General features: G+C 60.0%; 3 protein-coding genes and 1 long non-coding RNA gene across 4 annotated transcripts; 3 read left to right on the top strand and 1 right to left on the bottom strand.

Moving 5' to 3' along the window:
- The first annotated feature begins 1,549 nt into the window (after window positions 1-1,549).
- Window positions 1,550-3,245, top strand: LOC104575368 (procathepsin L-like). The gene is made up of 7 exons (XM_088527108.1): window positions 1,550-1,666; window positions 1,755-1,877; window positions 1,960-2,109; window positions 2,278-2,502; window positions 2,583-2,751; window positions 2,930-3,044; window positions 3,146-3,245. The coding sequence occupies exons 1-7, from the start codon at window positions 1,550-1,552 to the stop codon at window positions 3,243-3,245; spliced, it is 999 nt and encodes a 332-aa protein (XP_088383234.1).
- A 980-nt stretch (window positions 3,246-4,225) lies between these two features.
- Window positions 4,226-8,196, top strand: MYDGF (myeloid derived growth factor). Its single transcript, XM_010222701.2, has 6 exons — window positions 4,226-4,414; window positions 5,140-5,190; window positions 6,226-6,287; window positions 6,662-6,743; window positions 7,302-7,374; window positions 7,710-8,196. The coding sequence occupies exons 1-6, from the start codon at window positions 4,259-4,261 to the stop codon at window positions 7,787-7,789; spliced, it is 504 nt and encodes a 167-aa protein (XP_010221003.2). The 5' UTR covers window positions 4,226-4,258; the 3' UTR covers window positions 7,790-8,196.
- Window positions 8,197-8,272: 76 nt separating this feature from the next.
- LOC148594281 (uncharacterized) lies at window positions 8,273-8,446 on the top strand. Its single transcript, XR_015913518.1, has 2 exons — window positions 8,273-8,356; window positions 8,401-8,446. It is a non-coding gene; the product is annotated as an uncharacterized LOC148594281 (long non-coding RNA).
- Window positions 8,447-11,102: 2,656 nt separating this feature from the next.
- On the bottom strand, window positions 11,103-11,680 carry TIPE1 (TNF alpha induced protein 8 like 1). Its single transcript, XM_010222700.2, has one exon. It carries the CDS (start codon window positions 11,670-11,672, stop codon window positions 11,112-11,114), a length of 561 nt encoding a protein of 186 aa, XP_010221002.1. The 5' UTR covers window positions 11,673-11,680; the 3' UTR covers window positions 11,103-11,111.
- Between the last annotated feature and the right edge of the window lie 5,146 nt (window positions 11,681-16,826).

Genomic DNA, 16,826 nt, shown 5'->3' with positions numbered 1-16,826 from the left:
TTATGAGTGTAAGATGTAGCGACTCATTAAAATATTGGAAAGAGAGAGCGGCGGCTGCGCCTGTGTCTGTTGCTGCAGCGCAGGGGAGGGCGAAGCTGCGCGTGGGGCAAACCGAGGGGATGCCGAAGCCCCACGTTCCTTGGGGCAGAAGAGCCGGGATTCCTGGATCGTGATCCCGGCCCCGCCAAGTGCCATTCGGAGCTGGAACGTTCTCCTTGGTGGCCGTGAGCGTCCCCGTTGCAGCCGTGTTGCAGCCCCGGCCGCCCGCGCCGTTGAGCAACCCGGGGTGCAGCGGGGAGGCCGGGGGCGGAAGGGGCCCTGGAGGAAGCCGCGGAGCTCCGAGGTTTCCTCGGGCGCCGTTTGCAGGCGCGAGAGCTGCCGCCCCGTCCCGCTGCGCCCTCGAGCCGGGCGGCTGCTGCTGCGCGGTAAGAGCCTCATTTTGCAGGATTTCTTTCTTTTTCGCTCTTAATCTTGGCTGCTTTTTTCCTGTCCCGAAAGAGCAAGCAACCTTAACGTGCCTGCAACCTTAACGTGCCTGCAACCTTAACGTGCCTGCAACGCGCACTTAAAGGTCCTTGTCTGGAGGAGTTTACAGATCTGCCAGCTCCTTTGATCCGCCGAGCTCGCTGCTGGAGCCAGAGGGCTATTTGATGCCATAAAAAAAACAAAGCTCTTTCTCTTCTTTGGGTATTGAGACCCTGAGAGGTGTTAGCTGGGAAATCGCCGCTGCACGCGCGGTTGTGGCCACATTCCAGCCTGGAATGGCCATGGGGATGCTGCAGGGAGCTCTCCCACGTCCTGCCCGTGCCAGAGGCTCCTGGTCTCCCTCGCGCGGGGCCGGGGCCGCAGCTCCGAGCGGGTTTCCTGCCCGCGCGGGCGCAGGAAGCCGAGGGCCCCGGAACGGATGCCAGGGCGGCCGGCTCAGAATTCCCCATCCTCGAGGAGGGGACGGAGCCTGAGAGCTGCTGCGAGGCCTTTCGCATCCCCCTGGGGCTTTATTTTAGCTGGGGGCCGGGAGGAGGACGCCTGTTTGCAATAACTTATTTATTAAGAAAGAAGCATCCCTCAAGCTGTAAGCGGAGCTCAGGAAGGCACCTGCACCCCGACGGTGCCCAGGCGCCTCTTAGGCACTTGGTCCCTCTCTGCAGCCAAGACGGCTGGGAAAAGCCTCATGTAAAATGATACTGGAACATCCCCATGGAGTCGGGATGGGATGGATGCGCCGCTGCCGTCGCCTGGCTCTATGGGCGCTTGCGCCCTGGCCCTTCTCCCAGCTCGGAGGTGCCCAAGCCAGGCGCTCGGCTGCAGGATGAGGCTCCCACTCAACGCTGCTCCTACCCCTTCCCAAAAGGACGCTTAAATACCCCTGGAAGGCCAGCTCAGACCTCCCAAAGCTCCTGTCAAAACGGGAGCAGGCAAAAGCCAGCACAGCTGGGTGAACCCTCCCGCCTCCTGCCTCCCTCCATCTCGGACTGCTTTTCTTTGTGTTTTTGCCCCTGCTTTTAATCCAGGCTTGGAAAAAAAAGGCCTGGAAAAGCGAAAAAGGAAAATGGCCGTGGCCCTGGGGCTGCTGCTGACGGTGCTGGGCTGCGCTGCCACACGGGACCCAGCCCTCGAGGAGGCCTGGAGGGGCTGGAAGAGCCTCCACGCCAAGGAGTACCCGCAGGTAGGAATCCTGGCTCCGCGGAGAAGCCGCCTCCGCAGGGATTTCGGGATCCAGTAGCCTGGGGAGCATCTGAGCTCGTTCCCGGCAGGACGCCGAGGCTGCCCGCCGGGAGGTGTGGGAGAAGAACCTGCGGTGCATCGAGGAGCACAACCGGGAGCAGGCGCGGGGCCGGCACGCGTTCCGCCTGGGCATGAACCACTACGGAGACCTGGTACCCGCGGAGCCCCCGTCGCACCCCGGGAGCTGCGCCCGGGCGCCGCTCACGCGCGTCCCCCCGCGCTCTTCCCTTGCAGACGGACGAGGAGTTCAACCAGCTCCTGAACGGCTTCGCCCCCGCACGGCCGCGGGAGCCGGCGCCGCCGTTCCGGGCTTCGGCAGCCGTGCGGACACCGGCCCAGGTGGACTGGCGGGCCAAGGGCTACGTGACGCCCGTGAAGAACCAGGTGGGCATGGGGAGCTGGGAAAGCAGGAGGAAGCGTCCTCCGAGGGGACAAGAACCAGGAAGAAAACGCTCTCCGGGCACTTGGATGTCCCAAATCCCCGCAGAGCCGGGGCTATCCCGCTCCCGAGGGTGGCTCCTCCGTCATCCCATGCTGTCACCCTCCCGCCAGGGCCACTGCGGCTCGTGCTGGGCCTTCAGCGCCACGGGGGCCCTCGAGGGCCTCGTCTTCAACCGCACGGGGCGGCTGGCGGTGCTGAGCGAGCAGAACCTCATGGACTGCTCCCGCAAGCTGGGCAACGCGGGCTGCGGCGGCGGCTTCATCACCCGCGCCTTCCAGTACGTGCGCGACAACGGCGGCCTCAACTCGGAGCGCGTCTACCCCTACCTGGGCACGGTAAGGGGGGCGGCACAGGGGGACAAGGGGGACAAGGGACCACCCCGTCGCCATCCGCCCGGGAATCTCCTTCCCGCCAGGATGCCTCGAGCTGCCGCTACGACCCCCGGGACCGGGCGGCCAACTGCTCGGCCGTGCGGCTGGTGGCGCCGGGCAGCGAGGCGGCGCTGGAGCAGGCGGTGGCGGCCGTGGGGCCCGTGGCCGTGGCCGTGGACGCCAGCAGCTTCCACTTCCACTTCTACAAGTCCGGTACCGTGGGACGCTCCGCCAGGATGGGAAAACCAAGGCGGGGGGCATGCGGGCTGCCCCGTTTGGGAGAAATGAGTGGCCGAGTTGCCCCTTTGGCAGTAAAAGGGGGGTATCGCGAGCTGCTCTGTGTGTGGCTGGGATCAGGGTCCCGGGCTCAGCCCGGCTCCGCTTTCCCCAGGCCTCTTCAGCGGCGCGTTCTGCAGCCAGCAGGTCAACCACGCCATGCTGGCCGTGGGCTACGGCACCGGCCAGCAGGACAACCAGAGCGTCGGCTACTGGATCCTGAAGAACAGGTAGGGGCTGAGGGCGCTTCACCCCCCGAGGTGGCACGTGGGGACAGCAGGGAGCACGCGGGCGCCGTGGGAATGCCCTTGTGCTCCCTCTCGTCCTGCAGCTGGTCGGAGCTGTGGGGCGAGCGGGGCTACATCCGCCTGCTCCGCAGAGGGGACAATCCCTGCGGGGTGGCCAACCAGGCCAGCTTCCCCGTGCTCTGAGCGCCGCGCACGGCCTCGGCCTTCGCCCGCCAGCCTTCCTGGCCTCCCTTCAGGCCGGTTTCCTGTGGGAAGAGGCTTTCCTTGCCCAGCTGATTGTTCCGCACACCTGCAAACCAAGCTGGGTGCAGCGCGGCGGCCTTGGCTCCTGCTTTTCCTGCTGGGAAAGTCAAGCCCCTTCCGTAGGGTGCTCCGTGCAGACGGCCTTCGCGGCACCTTTCCGCTTTCTCAGCACCTTTTCTCCAAGCTTGGCCGCCCCTTTCCCCTCTTGCAGCCCCTTGGCCCCTTTTCCTTCCACCTCAATCCCGAGGGGCGGCAGCAGCAGGGCTGGAATTTTTGTCCCTGAGCTCTCCGCTTGTTCAGCCTCACCCCCGTGCATGGACCCCGGTGCCAACGCTGCAGCGAGCCCAGCACTTCCATAAAAACGTCTGTCCTAAATTAAAGCTGTATCGCAAGTGAAAAGCGGGAGACGTGGATGCGAACAGAGTCTGGAAGTCACATGTTCGGACGTTGATTTTGGTGTGTAAAGCCAGTCCTGTGGGATCAGCTCGCCCTCCCAGCAGCTGCCGGCCTCCTGGGCAGGAATCCTGGGCCATCGTCCATGGCAGCTCCATGGCCCCGGAAAAGGCCACCACCCATGGCAGCCCCCTGGCCAGGGGGACCCCCGATGTGTGTCCCAGCCCACAGGGGGGGAACCTGCCAGCAGTTCCTGTCGGGGTCCCAGAGGCTCTGTTTGAGTGGACACCACTGTCCCCATGGCCCCTTGTGATCCCTGTCCCCAAGGGCACTTGTCCTAATTCTCCCGTGGTTCCTTGTCCCCACAGTCCCTTTTGTCCCGTGTCCCAATGTCCCGACTGGTCCCAGTGTCCCCCCAGGCCCCCACTGTCCTTGGGGGCGGGCGGATTCGCCCGGGCTCTCTGCCCACACCCAAGATGGCCGCCAGGGCGCCCCCCACTGAGCGGCCGCGGGGCGGATTGACCCCTCCCGCACGCCGTAGCGCAGGCTTCCTTTCCAAGATGGCGGCGCCCAGCGGAACGGCTGGCCGGTGGCTCCCGGCCGGGGTGGTGGCCGTCGTCCTCCTGTGCCTGGCGGTCCGGGCCGAGGAGGCCTCGAGCACGGCAGACTTCGACGTGCGGCCCGGCGGGATGGTCCATTCCTTCTCCCGCAGCCTGGTGAGAGGAGAGGAGGGAGGAAGAGGGAGCAGAGAATACGTGCCTCTCCCTGATTGGCTGGGGTCCACGTCGCTCCCGCCTCCCGCCGCGGTGGTTGGCTGCCGTCGAGAGAGGGCGGGACGTGGCGGTGGAGGCGGGTTCAGGCCCGTTGCTAGGGCGGGTTGCTAGGGGCCGGGTAATGGGGGGGTCTGGGCCGCACTAGGCCGCAGGGGGGTCCCCAAAGGGAGAAGGTCCCCAAGGACACGGAGGAGCCCAGGGAGGAGCCCAGGGAGGGAGGGCTCCTCAGGGAGGAGGGTCTCCTTGCAGGGAGGTGCCCCCCGGGGTCCCCAAGAAGGTGGGGGGCTCCAAGCGAGGAGGTTCCCGGGGAGAAAGGGGCCCCAAGGCGAGGGACCAGGATCCCCACGTGGCCCTGGAGGAGAGGGTCCCCTGGGGACCTCCAAAGGGAGGAGATTCCTGCACGGAGCCAAGCGAGGGGTCACCAAGGAAAAGGAGCTCTCAAGGAAAAGGGCTGCTAAGAGGTAGAGGCTGCAGGTTGCTGTGAGAACCGTGGACCCCCCAGTACCCATGTGCCCATATGAGCCCTGCATATGAGCTCTCCATACAAGCTCTCTGGATGTCACGTGCTCCTCACGTTGCCGAGGGGAGTTGCTGATGCTCCACAAATAGCTGGTCATGCAGACCCTCCTGCTGCAGTTAGATTGCTCGTGTTTTTCTTCTCTTTCCAGGGAGATTACACCTGCACATTCACATACTCTGCTCAGGGAGGAACAAATGAGGTGAGCTTGGAAGACCTTCAAATGTTTCCCTTGTGCTCAGTCTCGAAGGTGGCACAGAGTAAGAAGCTATTGAGTCTCTCTTGATAGCAATAGTAGCTAAGAAGGACTTACATGCCCCAGAGATAGACTGCTATTCTGCCCCAAATCTTGTTCTGCTAAAATCGTTTTGTGTCTAAAAAAATCAGCAGTTTAAAATGATAGTGTTGAGGATGAGCGAGGCTCAACATTTATAGGGTTTCTTTGTATAGTTAAAGGAACAAGAAACTTTGTTCTCCTCCAGAGAGGAAGCTGCTCCTTTTGTGACCTGCTGACCCCAGGAACTGGGAGCTGCGAGGAAGGCTGGTTGCAACAGTTTCCAAAAGTTGCATGTTGATAAAAGTAACTTGTTGGATTTGTTTCTCGAAAGGAAGCGTCCTTTGTGTGCTGCAGTGATGCTGCGCTTTGCAAGGCCGGGGACACTGTAAGGCTTAACCAATCTCTGTTTCGGGTACCTCCTTCAGAGAACAAAGAACAATATTTTCACATCCCAGTTGCTAGGAAAGGCCTTGTTAGAGTAACTCCTGTTTTCTTTATGAGGCTCGAAGGTGTTGGCATTGAGTCCTTTTCCTTTGTTACAAAAGGCAATGAAACTTTAACTCGCCTCTGTAACTACTGCTGAAATTGTGGAAAGGAGGCAGCCAGCCCTGGGCTTTGTGCAATACAAGATAAAAGGGGCCATCAGCGCCTGTGTTGCAATTTTGTTGTGTTGTTTTAATAAGTCACCATTTGGCAGGAGACCTGCAAGTGTTCTCACGCTTTCTCCACCCCTGTCCTTTCCAATAACACCCCTGCCACGACATAATAATACTACTTTAAGTTTCTGCCTCTGATTCAGGCCTATTCCCTCTAATGAGCTGCTTCCCCAGGAGTAATTGCAGTGGTGGAAACTTGTGACGCCTGCAGCTATTTGGGGAGGAAGGTGATTCACGTTGGGGGGCACCCGTGAGTGGGACAGTCTTACCCAAAATAACTCTTGGGGCCTTTTTCTCTCCACAGCAATGGCAGATGAGCGTTGGCGTCAGTGAAGACAACCTGCTCTTCTCCTGCTCTGTCTGGAGGTGCGTTGTTTAGCCCTGATGTCCCCGAGATAGACTCAAGGACAGGTTAAATGGGACCCAAGCCGTGGATCTCCAGCCACTGCACCTTGCCAGCAGCATTGGCAGCTGGACTTGCGTGTCCTAGCTGGACTTGAGGAGCACAGAGGGCTTTGCTGTCCTTAGAGCTGTGGGGACAACCCCACCACCAGCTTCCTCACTAGATGGAGCTGCAAGAGAGCCAGGAGGGCGCTGGAGGAGGCAGATCACACGAATCCCTCATCCAGAGAGCCAGGAACTGCCTTTACCCTCCCCGTGCTGGAGTTTTGTCCACCTTCCCCCCTCCTGTGTACCTTTTTCCTGCTTTCAGTGCCAAAGATTTTGCTCTCTTGTTTCAGGCCCCAAGGAAAGTCTTACCTCTTCTTCACCCAGTTTAAAGCTGAAGTGAAAGGAGCCAAGATAGAGCATGCCATGGCTTATGTAAGTCCCAGCTGATGGGTTGGAAGTGGGCGGGTGGGAGGATGGCTGGAAAACCTGTATCGGATTAATCCAATAAAACATGCTCCACCATGGCCTTAACTGGAGAGTGGATGCAGCCCGGCCCTCCTGCACCGATTCCTTTTGCTTCCTCAAAGCCATCATTTGGCCACTGGCTTTGCTGATGCTGGTGACTCCAGCAGACACCGTCGTGCCAGGGCATGCGGGACGTGGGGAGTCTCCGTCTGTCTCAGCAAATTGAATGTGGCAAAATAAATAAAACCTCTGCTGATCCTTTTGCCTTTTCTATTCGAAGCCCTTATTTTTCCATTTCCCACTGTCTTCAGTGATGAGGCTTTGAGTTATGTGAAGGATAAAAATACCTGATTTAACAGGAAATGGAAAAAGAGCTAGAGATTCTTCTTAAAGTTTCCTTTGCTGATTTAATCCCTTCACTCTACCTTATTAAAATGCAAAGTCTTCCTTTTTTTGAGAGCTGTTTTGTTTGTTTGTTTCCTGGATTGCCTCACCTGCTTAAAACCTTCTTCCTTCCTGTTTCAGTCTCAAGCTGCAGCGGGTGGACAAAGCGACGTTCCCTTAAAACAGGAAGAATTTGAAATCACTGAAACAACAGGTCTGTGCCCAAAAGAAGTATGTGAAAAATGGGGCCGGTGTGGGGAACGAGCCTGGTTATCTACCAGCAGCCAAGAGCTTAGACCTGGTACAGAGAGGTGACAGGGCATAGGAGGATGCTCCATGTCACTGACTGCTTTTGATCCACGATGGACAGCAGGATTTTGCTGTTCCAGTGTGGATTTGTGTGGGGTTTATCACAACATACTAGTATTTTGCATAGAAGGAAACGTAAGGCCCTACATACTGGCTTTTTCATTCTGGAAGGGACCCAGCAGTGCTGTTTGTTCATGCCTTACCATCTGTTTATCCTTTGCTTGTTTTCTCTCTTTCTAGTGTCTCACAAGGAAGGCAAGTTCCGTTTCGAACTGTCCAAACTCATGATTGTAGCAAAAACACCCCGTGACGAGCTGTGACCCCAGGGCCAGCGCTGGGCAGGGCCTTTCAGCCAGCAGAGCATGACAGATGGAGGGGACTGCTGTTACTGGCGGGGTTTTCGGTTGGACAAATCTTTCCTGTTTTCCATATTGAAATGTGCTGGGGTCCAACACAAGTGGGACTTGGAGGTGTTAAGACAGATGCATTCTGTCTTGTGTCAGAGTAACAATGTGCTGTGCAGCTGGAAACCTCCTTGGAGACTCTTGATCTGCAGCCAGCCATTCTGTCGCCCGCTTTCTGCTTCGCTGATCTGCTGAATATGGTAAAGCTCCCCTCTAACAGGGGCTCCTTATCTCCCCTGCTAGAAAGAGCAATGCAGAAAGATAAGCAGCTGGATTTAAGCACGGTTTGCTAAAGGAATGTTGTTAACTCTGTAGTCTCTGGAGGAGGGACAGAATTTCTCTCTCTGCAAGCATGACAGGAGACATAAATTAAATTGGCTGGGAGGGGGGATGAAGGGAGAGTTGGCTTTCTGGCTCCTTGATGAGTGGGGCTTCTAAAACCATCACTGATTTTGTTAGGGAGGATGTTCTGGGCCTGCCTTGGTGCAGGGTGGCATAACTTAGCACCAGGAAGGCAGAGCTTGCAGGCTGCGCTGGCCTTCTTATTCTGACACAACCCAAGAAACCATCCAAGCAGCACTTCCACGTCCCAGTACAACTGCAGGACTATTTTCTACCTACAGAAGTGATTTTTTTAATTATTATTATTTAGATTAATAACACAGGGGGGGATATGGAATTCCTTTCCAGTGTCAATACAGCACAAATAAAAAAATAAAGCATAACAATGTCATCTGGATTCACTCCAGCCTGCGACTCCTGCCCTTTGCACGTGGATGCCCCGTGAGCAGCACGACCTGCGGTGTTTGCTTGACGGGGGACATGAGATGTGGGGCTGCCGAGTGACAGGAGGGCTGTCCCTGCACGAGATGCTCTGGTGACATTTGCCAGCCTGAAGCCACCCTGCAGGGACAAGGCCCTGCTGCCCAGCAGCAGCATCCAGAGGTAACTCCTGATGGGGACCATGTTTGTTGGTAGCTGGGAGCTGCTTCACCTCGTTTTGGAGCTGCTCCATGGTCTGTGTCAGGCTGGGGCGTGATTTGTCCCAGGGGGTTTATAAGCTCTGTTTTCCAGGCTGTTTATGGATACTTCTCTCCCTGCTCCTAGATGTGTACCGAGGTCAAAGGCTGGAATTTGAAATCCAGGCCATAAGGTGGCAAGAAGGCAAGAGCTTGGGAATGAGGCAGGTATTTGCTGTGACACGAGGTGGGAAGTTTCGGATCAGACATCTACTTGAGAAGGGAAATTGGTGCTGGGAATTTGGTGACTTAAGTCACCTTACACCTGGGGGTGTAAGAGCTGCAGGGCAGGAAGGAAGCAGCAGCGAGCCGGGAGCCTCGTTTGGTGCAATTAAGGAGCATCCTGCAGCTGGTGCTGGAGAACAGACCCATGGAGCGTTCCCGGCTGGAGCGCTCCGGCAGCCCCCGCTCCGCCGAGCCGCCACGGGCTGCTTTCCAAGGCTGGTTTCTCATCCGCACCCACCTGGCAGCTGCAGGGAGCCCAGGGGACGGTGGCTCTCGAGTGTCACTCACCGAAGGCCGCTGTCACCTGCCCTCTCCGGGGGCCGGCATCCCCGCGGATCTCGGCTGCCGTCTCCAATGTGCACCTCTTTGCCCTTGTCTCTAGCTGCTTCGTGCAGTTAAATTAGCTGATATTTGGAGCGATGCCTATGAAATGACAAAGATAGGCGCTTTATTCCTTTTTTTAATCTTAAAATCTGAAACATCTCAGTGCTTGGAGCCGACAGCAGAAAGGGAGTGGGGAGTGTGAGCTGCGGAGCTCGCCGTTGCTGAGGCTCACGCTGTAATCTCCCGTGTCGGGAGGCATCCCATGGACCAGGAGGCACAAGAAGGTCACGGAGATAAGGCCAGCTGCGATTGTGCAGGGCCTTGTTCGCTAAAAGGGCAATTTTCAAAGTACAAATTGATCAGAGCTGTGGAAAGGAGCAGGGGTCGGTGCATCCGCGTGCAGAGAGAGCAGCATTCCTGCCGTGCGCCTGTATTTAATGCTGTCAAAGGGCCCTTTGCTGCCTGTTGTCCGCGTGGTGCTTTCCCAGCCCCGTCTGCACAGTGAGGGGCTCCGGGAAGGCAGGTGATGGGGGACAGGAGCTGCAGAGGGCTCTTTACCGTGCGTTTGCTCTGGGTGTTTTGCCCCAACCCTTCCCTGCATCTCAGCACTGGCAGGGAAGAGACTAATCCCGTAATTCCTGAGGGAACCGAGTGCAGGGAGTCTAATTAGACACAGAGGTGCTCCAAGCACTGGCTCTGCGGGCCTGGGCCGGGAGAACGAAGCCCCTGGCCGCAAAGACCCATCATCATTTGAAAGACGAACGCTACCTGACCCCGCACATACCCCATAACAACCACATTGCTCATCCAGGCCACAGAGGTGAGTTTATTTCAATAACTCATCAGGGCTACACTTTGCCAAAACCCAACAGTTGTTGTTCAGTCTAGGACAGGGAAAACCGGATGAAATCCCAGGGAAAGCTTTGGGCACATCCCAAGGAATGCGCTACTGTCTGCAGGAGCCTGCAGGGGAGCTTTGGACAACCAAGTGCATGGGGACATAAGGAAAGAGCAGGTCACCTCCCTCCATCTGGGTGACTCATCTGGCCCAGGGGACTCACTCAAGCAAGGGGGGATCTTCTGGGCACAAGGACCTTCCTTGGAGGAGGCCAAAGCACCTTCCAGAGCGCAAAGTGCAGAGGAACCTTCTCCTCTCGGGCAGTGTCAGCCTGCCCAGAGCTGCTGGAAGCTCCCATGGCTTTGTCACCCCACAGCCCTTGGAGGGAGGATGTCACGACCGCTCCGATGACAACCCACCCCTCTCAGCTTCACCTCGTGGCTCTCACACACCGGGAGTCTTTGGTTTGTTTTTTTTTTTTCTTTTTCCACAGGAATATTTCCATCGAGTTCAACGCAGCGAGTCCAATCCCCACCGCTTCCTTGGACTCTGAGCTAAGAGCACTTGGTGGGGCAAGAAAAAGAAATGTACAGCAGGAGCCCAGGGTCACCTGCGAAGGACCCAGCCCAGCGCAGGGGAGGTCGAACCTTGGGCAAGGGTTAACCAAAGTAAAGAAGTTCAGTCCTTGCATAAAGGAGGAGGAAATGACAGAGTTAGCACTACGGAGAAGAGGACGTGAAGCAGGCGAGCGCCGGAGGAGCCGCACGTCCCGTCCTCGCTCTCGCGGGCGACAGGAGGCTGCAGGTGCTGCCCATGCCCCATCCAGGCCCCGTCAGATGTTGTCCTCCTCCAGCATCTTGTTGACGCCCTCGCAGATCCTCTGCAGGTGGCTGCGGTAGGGCTCGGCCGGCCCGTACAGCGCCGACAGGAACTCGTAGTCCGCAAAGTGGTTGAAGACGTGGTTGATGCGGGAGTGGGATTTGGCCGTCAGGTGGGTGTTGACCGCCTGGTGCAGCAGGTCCCGGCACTCGGTGAGCACGCTCGACATGACCCTGCGGTCGAAGGTGAAGTCTATTTGGTGGAAGCTCACGGCCGTCATGGCCAAGGTGTGCACCTTCTTGCGGAAGCGCTCCATGAGCAGCAGCTCTTCGGGGCTGAACTGCCCGTTGCGGTAGAGCACGCCCAGCTTCATGACGATCTTGACGAGATTTTTGATGATCTTCTGGGCCTCTTTGCGGTTGCGGGTGTACTCCTTGGTGGCCCGGTAGAGCTCATCCAAGATTTCGCTGCTTGTGTCGTCGATGAAGACGTTGACCATGGTCTTGGAGGCCATTTTGCTCAAGAGCTTCTTCTGGGCCTGCAGGGCCAAGCTCTTGGTGCTGAAGGTGTCCATCGCTGCAAGAGGGAAGAGACACACGAGGTTCAGCCCAGGCCCTGCACCAGTCCCTGCACCTCCTCCCTTTCCCTGCTGTCCTTCAGGTGGAGAAGAATCAGAGAACCATGGTTGGAAAAGACCTTTAAGATGACCATGTCCAGCTCGAAAGCATCATGGTCCACCAGCAAGCCCCAAAGGAGTACGGAGGCACGGCCTGGGTGCTGGAGCCTGCTCATGGGATGATTTACACCACATTCCTCATGTTTTCCCTGAAATCCTGGGAAGAAGCAATCCAGCACAGATGCCAAGAGAGCCAAGAGAAGGCTCCCTATGTCAGCAAGGCCCTGAGGCTCCTGCGACCGGCGCTGGGTTCCCACCTATGCAGGAAGGGCTCTTGCCCCATCCTCCGAACGCGTCTTCCTTAGAACCTGACTCATTTCCTGCGGGGCCGGAGGGGATGGCGCAGGTGGGGACTGCAGATCCCCCACCGTGGTGGGAAGGGCCCCGGTGCCGCCACTGCTCCCCCTCGTTCCCAACCGCTTCCGCGTCCTTGTCCCCGGCTCTGCCTGTCCCAGCGGAGTGCAAAACGCGGCAGGTCGGAGCTCGCCGAGCCCTGCTCGCTTCTGGGAGAGCAAGTTCAGGCCCCGGGCGGGCACAAATCAGTCGACTCGGGCAGATTATGGCTTGAAAAACCGCTGGGAATGACTAAAGCGCCGCGGGCCCCGGAGATGCATCCCGGCCCTGGGAAGCGCCACGCTGCAAATCCCGGCGCGGCCGGAGCAGCGCGGGAGCGAGCGGCTCCCGCACGGCAGAGCCGCAGGCACCAACTCGAGGAGCCGTCGGGAAGGGCCCTGTGAGAGCTGCCGCACGCGGTGCTATTTACAGCCCTCAGGAAAAACACGGAGCTTTGTGAGTATTTCCCTGTGTGCAAACATTGATTTTGCCGGCACGAGCTCCGCGCTGAGACTCACGCGCCGCAGGACGGGGATGACAAAGCGGAGCCGCAGGCGGCTCCCGGGCCCACGGGGACAGGCACGGAGCAGAGCGCGGGAAGGAGGGCCGTGGAGATGGACCCATGGAGACGGACCCATGGAGACGGACCCATGGAGACGGACCCATGGAGATGCTCCAGCCTTGCCCCTGATTCCGCTGCAGCGAGCAGCACTCGGACAATGGGAATTCCAATGCCCAAGCTCGCTGTAGGGCAACCGGAGCCAGGAACCAAGCGCAAATCCCACCCCGGAGCCTGCGGAAAATGGGAAGCGGCGGCTTCTCCACGCTGCCTGTGAGCAATGGTGCAAACAGCCCCAACCTGCCCTCGGCATTTTGGGGCATCCTGCCCCACTGCAGCCTGTGCCCACACTTGCCTCCGAAGGGAGAAGCCAAGGCCCAGAGGGAGGGTTTTCCTGGAACAGATTCCAACTGCTGGGGATGCGACCTGCACCTTGAGACCCTCCCCTCCTGCTCCGCGGGCTCTTTTCCAGATGGTTCCCTCACGGTTTTCCTTCATTCTCCCCAGCCGGAGCAAAGCTCCCCTCCCCGGCCATCCGCACCCGGCGCCCTCCCTGCTGCTCTTCCCACCAGGGAGATGCCGCTGTTTTCACCCAGAACAGGCTCTTTCCATGGGAATGCGGCGTCTTCCTGACGGGAGAGGCCCTGACGGTCCCATTGTTTGCCCAGGGGCTGCCGCTGTTATCAGTGCCCGGAAGAGGCAGCTTTGCCCCGAAGAGCAGCCGAAAGAAACCGCCAGATTTCCTTCCTGTTGCTCAGGTTTCCAGCCCTGCTCAGCCCTTGTTTCTTTTTTTTTCCCCTTTCCTTCTCCTTTTTAATGCAAATGGCCTCAAAAAGCCCCGTCTTCCATGGAAGGAGCAGCCCAGCGCCATTGTGCAATGAGCCGGTGCTGCTCCGGAAGAGCGCGGTGCGGCCGGGCCGCTGCCAGGCTGATGCTTCCCGTGTAGTCACCGCCACCACCTTGTTTTTTCCCACCTAATTTCCCGGAATCTAAATCCCATCAAGAACAAGAAGGGTCTCGGACCTGGGCGTTCCATCCTGGAGCGATCACGGGAGGCTCTGCCGCGGATGCCGCGTGGGGCGATGCTCTCCCGCACCGGAACACGCTGCGAGAGGTGGCCCTGGGGCCACCTCCTGGTGCTCGGTGACACAGAGCAGCGGTGCTGCCGCGACACAGGGGACACATGAGCAGGCGGTTCCGTGCTCCGGGGCCGGCCCGGTGCCGACTTCCCCTTCCAGCACATGGCGGCCATCACCCAGCATCCCGCCTGCATCCCGGCTTCTTGCTGCGGGATGTGGAGGTGAAGGGAGCAGAGGGACAAACCCGGGTCCGGATTCATTCCCTGCAGCCGGGTCAGGACGTGGAACTGCAGCTGGCAGAGCCTGGTGGCCCTGGCGGCTTCAGCCCCCTGTGCCTTGCAGGGCGAGAGCAGAGCAGGATCCATCGTGCTCGTTAGAAAGCGCCAATTAAAGCTGCTGTCTGCAGGGGGACCGGGAAGCCCTGTCATTTTGCCAGCTCCCGAGGGCTGGTGGCGCTGGAACGTGCCGAGGCAGAGCCGGCGCCGGAGCGCGCGCTCGGAGCTCGCGTGCAGCCCCCGGCGCCGAGCGGGTCCCCCCCGGCAGCAAAGCCGCGATGGGGATTTCTGCCTCCCCCGCTGCAGCCGCTCGCGCCCCGCGGCTCCCGCTCCCGCTTTCCGGCTCCCAATTACCGGATAACCGGCGGCGTTTCTTTGTGCGCCGCTCTGCACCCCCCTCCCGGCTCCCTCGGCAGCGGGATGAATATTTCATGCCGCAACACAAAAGCGCTTCAATAATTTATGGGTCAGCGCGCAGCAAGCGCACGGCGCTGCAACGGATCCGCGGGCACGGAGGATCCGATGCCGGCCCATCCGGGCCGTGTTAACAACCCCCGGCACCGGCGCTGCCCTGCTCCCAGCTCCATCCCGCTCTCCCACGTTTCCTCGGCTCCAGAGCTCGCGGCTGCGCACGGGCACCGCGAACGCCGCTATCGGCTTTAGCCCTCTGGGATCGGTTTCCATCGCCGCGAGGACGCGTCGAGCATTAATTAATTAAGCGCTGCTGCCGGGCTGGGTTATCGGAGCAGGGCTGCAGCGCCGGAGCGGCACGAGGATGTAACCGGAGACGGGACCTGGGCTGGCGGCAGTGACCGGCCCGTCCCCTCCTCCTGCTTTCCCCCCCTCTCTCCCCTCCAGGCCCCGTTTCCCTCATTTTCAGGTGAGGATAGGTGATGAATGAAGCCCCATGGCCCCCAGCAAAGCGCTGCAGGGCACGAGGACTTGCCAACTCATTGCACATCCGCGGGGACCCCATGGCCACCAAGGAGCAGAGCGATGCCAAGGGGCACCGCGTGGCGGAAACCAGGAGCGGCCCCAAAGAGCTGCCAGGGCTTCTCGTTTGGAACAGGCCCCTCATCACCGAGGGGCCTGCTGGGGCTGGCCGATATCCGATTGGCACCCGAAATCCCTCCCGGAGCTCGTGGGAAGCCGGCCGTGCCCGGCAGCTCCGACGTGCCCGTGCAGGGAGAGGGGCTCCCGGCCCGGAGCGTGGGCGGAGAGGCCTGGCAGCGCGGCTCATCCTGCGGGGCAGGATTCCCAGGATCATGGTGGGAACGGGGCTCCTGGCAGGCGGCTCCAGGCTCCCAGGTACCATTGTGCAGAGGAGGAGCCTGAAGCCTCCGGGCTCCTCCAGGAAAATGGCTCTTTTTTTCCCAGGTTCGTCGGCTGATGGGAAAGATAAGGCCCTGCTGCAAGGCTTGGGTGTTCTCTGGCAACCACTCCGGGCTCGTAGGCATTCCCTGCCCCAGCTCGGGAAAGGGAGCTCTGGTGGGAATCTCCTGGGAGCACCCGAAGGAGCCCAGACATCCCAGCTGCAGCCGCAGGGCTTGGCACGCGACGCGAGGGAGGACGGAGCTATTCCGGAGCATGTGTCTCGCCTCTTTTTCCTCCTTTTCTTATCGGGCCAGGATCAGGAGCTCTCCCCTGCCGCAACTTCCTTTCTCCTTCGCTCCAGAGGAGCCGGCGACTCGAGAGCGCAATGGGGAAGTGCAGGAGCCAGGCCAGGCCTCGCTCCGCGCCGCTTCCCAGCCCGGGGGCACATCACGCGCTTCCTGCGCCCTCGGAAAACCAGTGCGGGGACAGAGCCGAGGGCGAGGAGGAATCGCACAGACCAAGGCTCAAATCCAGGCATCCGGCTGTGCCTCGCGTGGCCGGATCCCCATTCCCGCCTCCAGCCTCGCCACGTTTAAACCAATAAATAACGTGAAGGCTCCGGTCCTTGCCCCAAACCTCTCCGCGTGCTCCGAAGCTGCAGGGCCTCGGCAGCAGCCAGCAGAGCCCGGGTGCCGGGAGCCGCGTCCTTTCCGGACGGTCTCCTGGAGACCGGCTCCCTCTGGAGCCGCCCCGCGGGCCGTGTCCCCGGCTACGCCGCTTTGCCGGGGACGCCAGGACCTGGGCATGTCACATTGCGCTGGCCCCGGTGACTTCCCATCCCTTCCCGCGGTCGCGGCGGCAGCGAGGGTGGTGCACAAACACATCCTGTTGTCACCCGTGCGGTGCCACTTCCCGCTTCACACCCCTCCGGAGCGGCTCCCCGACACGATTGGCCCAGGTGGGACACATCGGCTCCATCCCAGATGGTTTCCCAACACTTCCCAAAGGAGATCTCCCCTCTCCTGTGTTTTATGGAGGCCCAGCTGGAAAGCGGAGCTGGGATCTCTCAAGCGCCATCCCGGAGCTCAGTCCTCCAAAGAGCTCCAGCCTCTTGGTGCTTCCCAAATCCCTGCTCATCCCTGTCCCCTTTCCCTAGGACCTCGAGTTCTTAGATATCTCTCACCGAGGGGCCAAACAGCCCCTTGCCTCTCTCCCAAGGAAAAGGACCCAGGCGGGTCAATGCCTCCCGGTGCCGTGTCCGGCTGCAGCGGGAGGAAAGAGCCGGGGAGCGGCAACCTGCAGAGGGTCCCGGCTGGAGCCCCGGCCCGGGAGAGGTGCCGGGGGGGACACGGTGGGTGCTGAACCCCGGGGCCACCAGCACCGAAGGGTCCCGGGAAGACGGGGATTTTCCTCCCGTGAGAAGCAGAGGCCGGAGCGCGGCGGGGGGCTCCAAACGCCCCTCGGAGGGGCCGCAGCCGGGGTTCCCGCGGCG

This window comes from Tinamus guttatus, unplaced genomic scaffold, assembly GCF_059628265.1.
Source record: "Tinamus guttatus ecotype Peru unplaced genomic scaffold, ASM5962826v1 Tinamus_guttatus_pri_ptg000261l, whole genome shotgun sequence".
Taxonomy (NCBI): domain Eukaryota; kingdom Metazoa; phylum Chordata; class Aves; order Tinamiformes; family Tinamidae; genus Tinamus; species Tinamus guttatus.
Note: the sequence above shows the minus strand (reverse complement) of the source record. Positions and strands in the feature narration are given on the sequence as shown.

Excerpts from the sequence above, each read along its gene's own strand:
- TIPE1 (XM_010222700.2), bottom strand. The coding sequence starts at position 11,672 with ATGGACACCTTCAGCACCAAGAGCTTGGCCCTGCAGGCCCAGAAGAAG.
- LOC104575368 (XM_088527108.1), top strand. The coding sequence starts at position 1,550 with ATGGCCGTGGCCCTGGGGCTGCTGCTGACGGTGCTGGGCTGCGCTGCC. Across the intron at positions 1,878-1,959 it reads TGAACCACTACGGAGACCTG|ACGGACGAGGAGTTCAACCA; the intron begins GTACCCGCGGAG and ends CTTCCCTTGCAG. Across the intron at positions 2,110-2,277 it reads TGACGCCCGTGAAGAACCAG|GGCCACTGCGGCTCGTGCTG; the intron begins GTGGGCATGGGG and ends CCCTCCCGCCAG.
- MYDGF (XM_010222701.2), top strand. The coding sequence starts at position 4,259 with ATGGCGGCGCCCAGCGGAACGGCTGGCCGGTGGCTCCCGGCCGGGGTG. Across the intron at positions 4,415-5,139 it reads ATTCCTTCTCCCGCAGCCTG|GGAGATTACACCTGCACATT; the intron begins GTGAGAGGAGAG and ends TTCTCTTTCCAG. Across the intron at positions 6,744-7,301 it reads TAGAGCATGCCATGGCTTAT|TCTCAAGCTGCAGCGGGTGG; the intron begins GTAAGTCCCAGC and ends TTCCTGTTTCAG.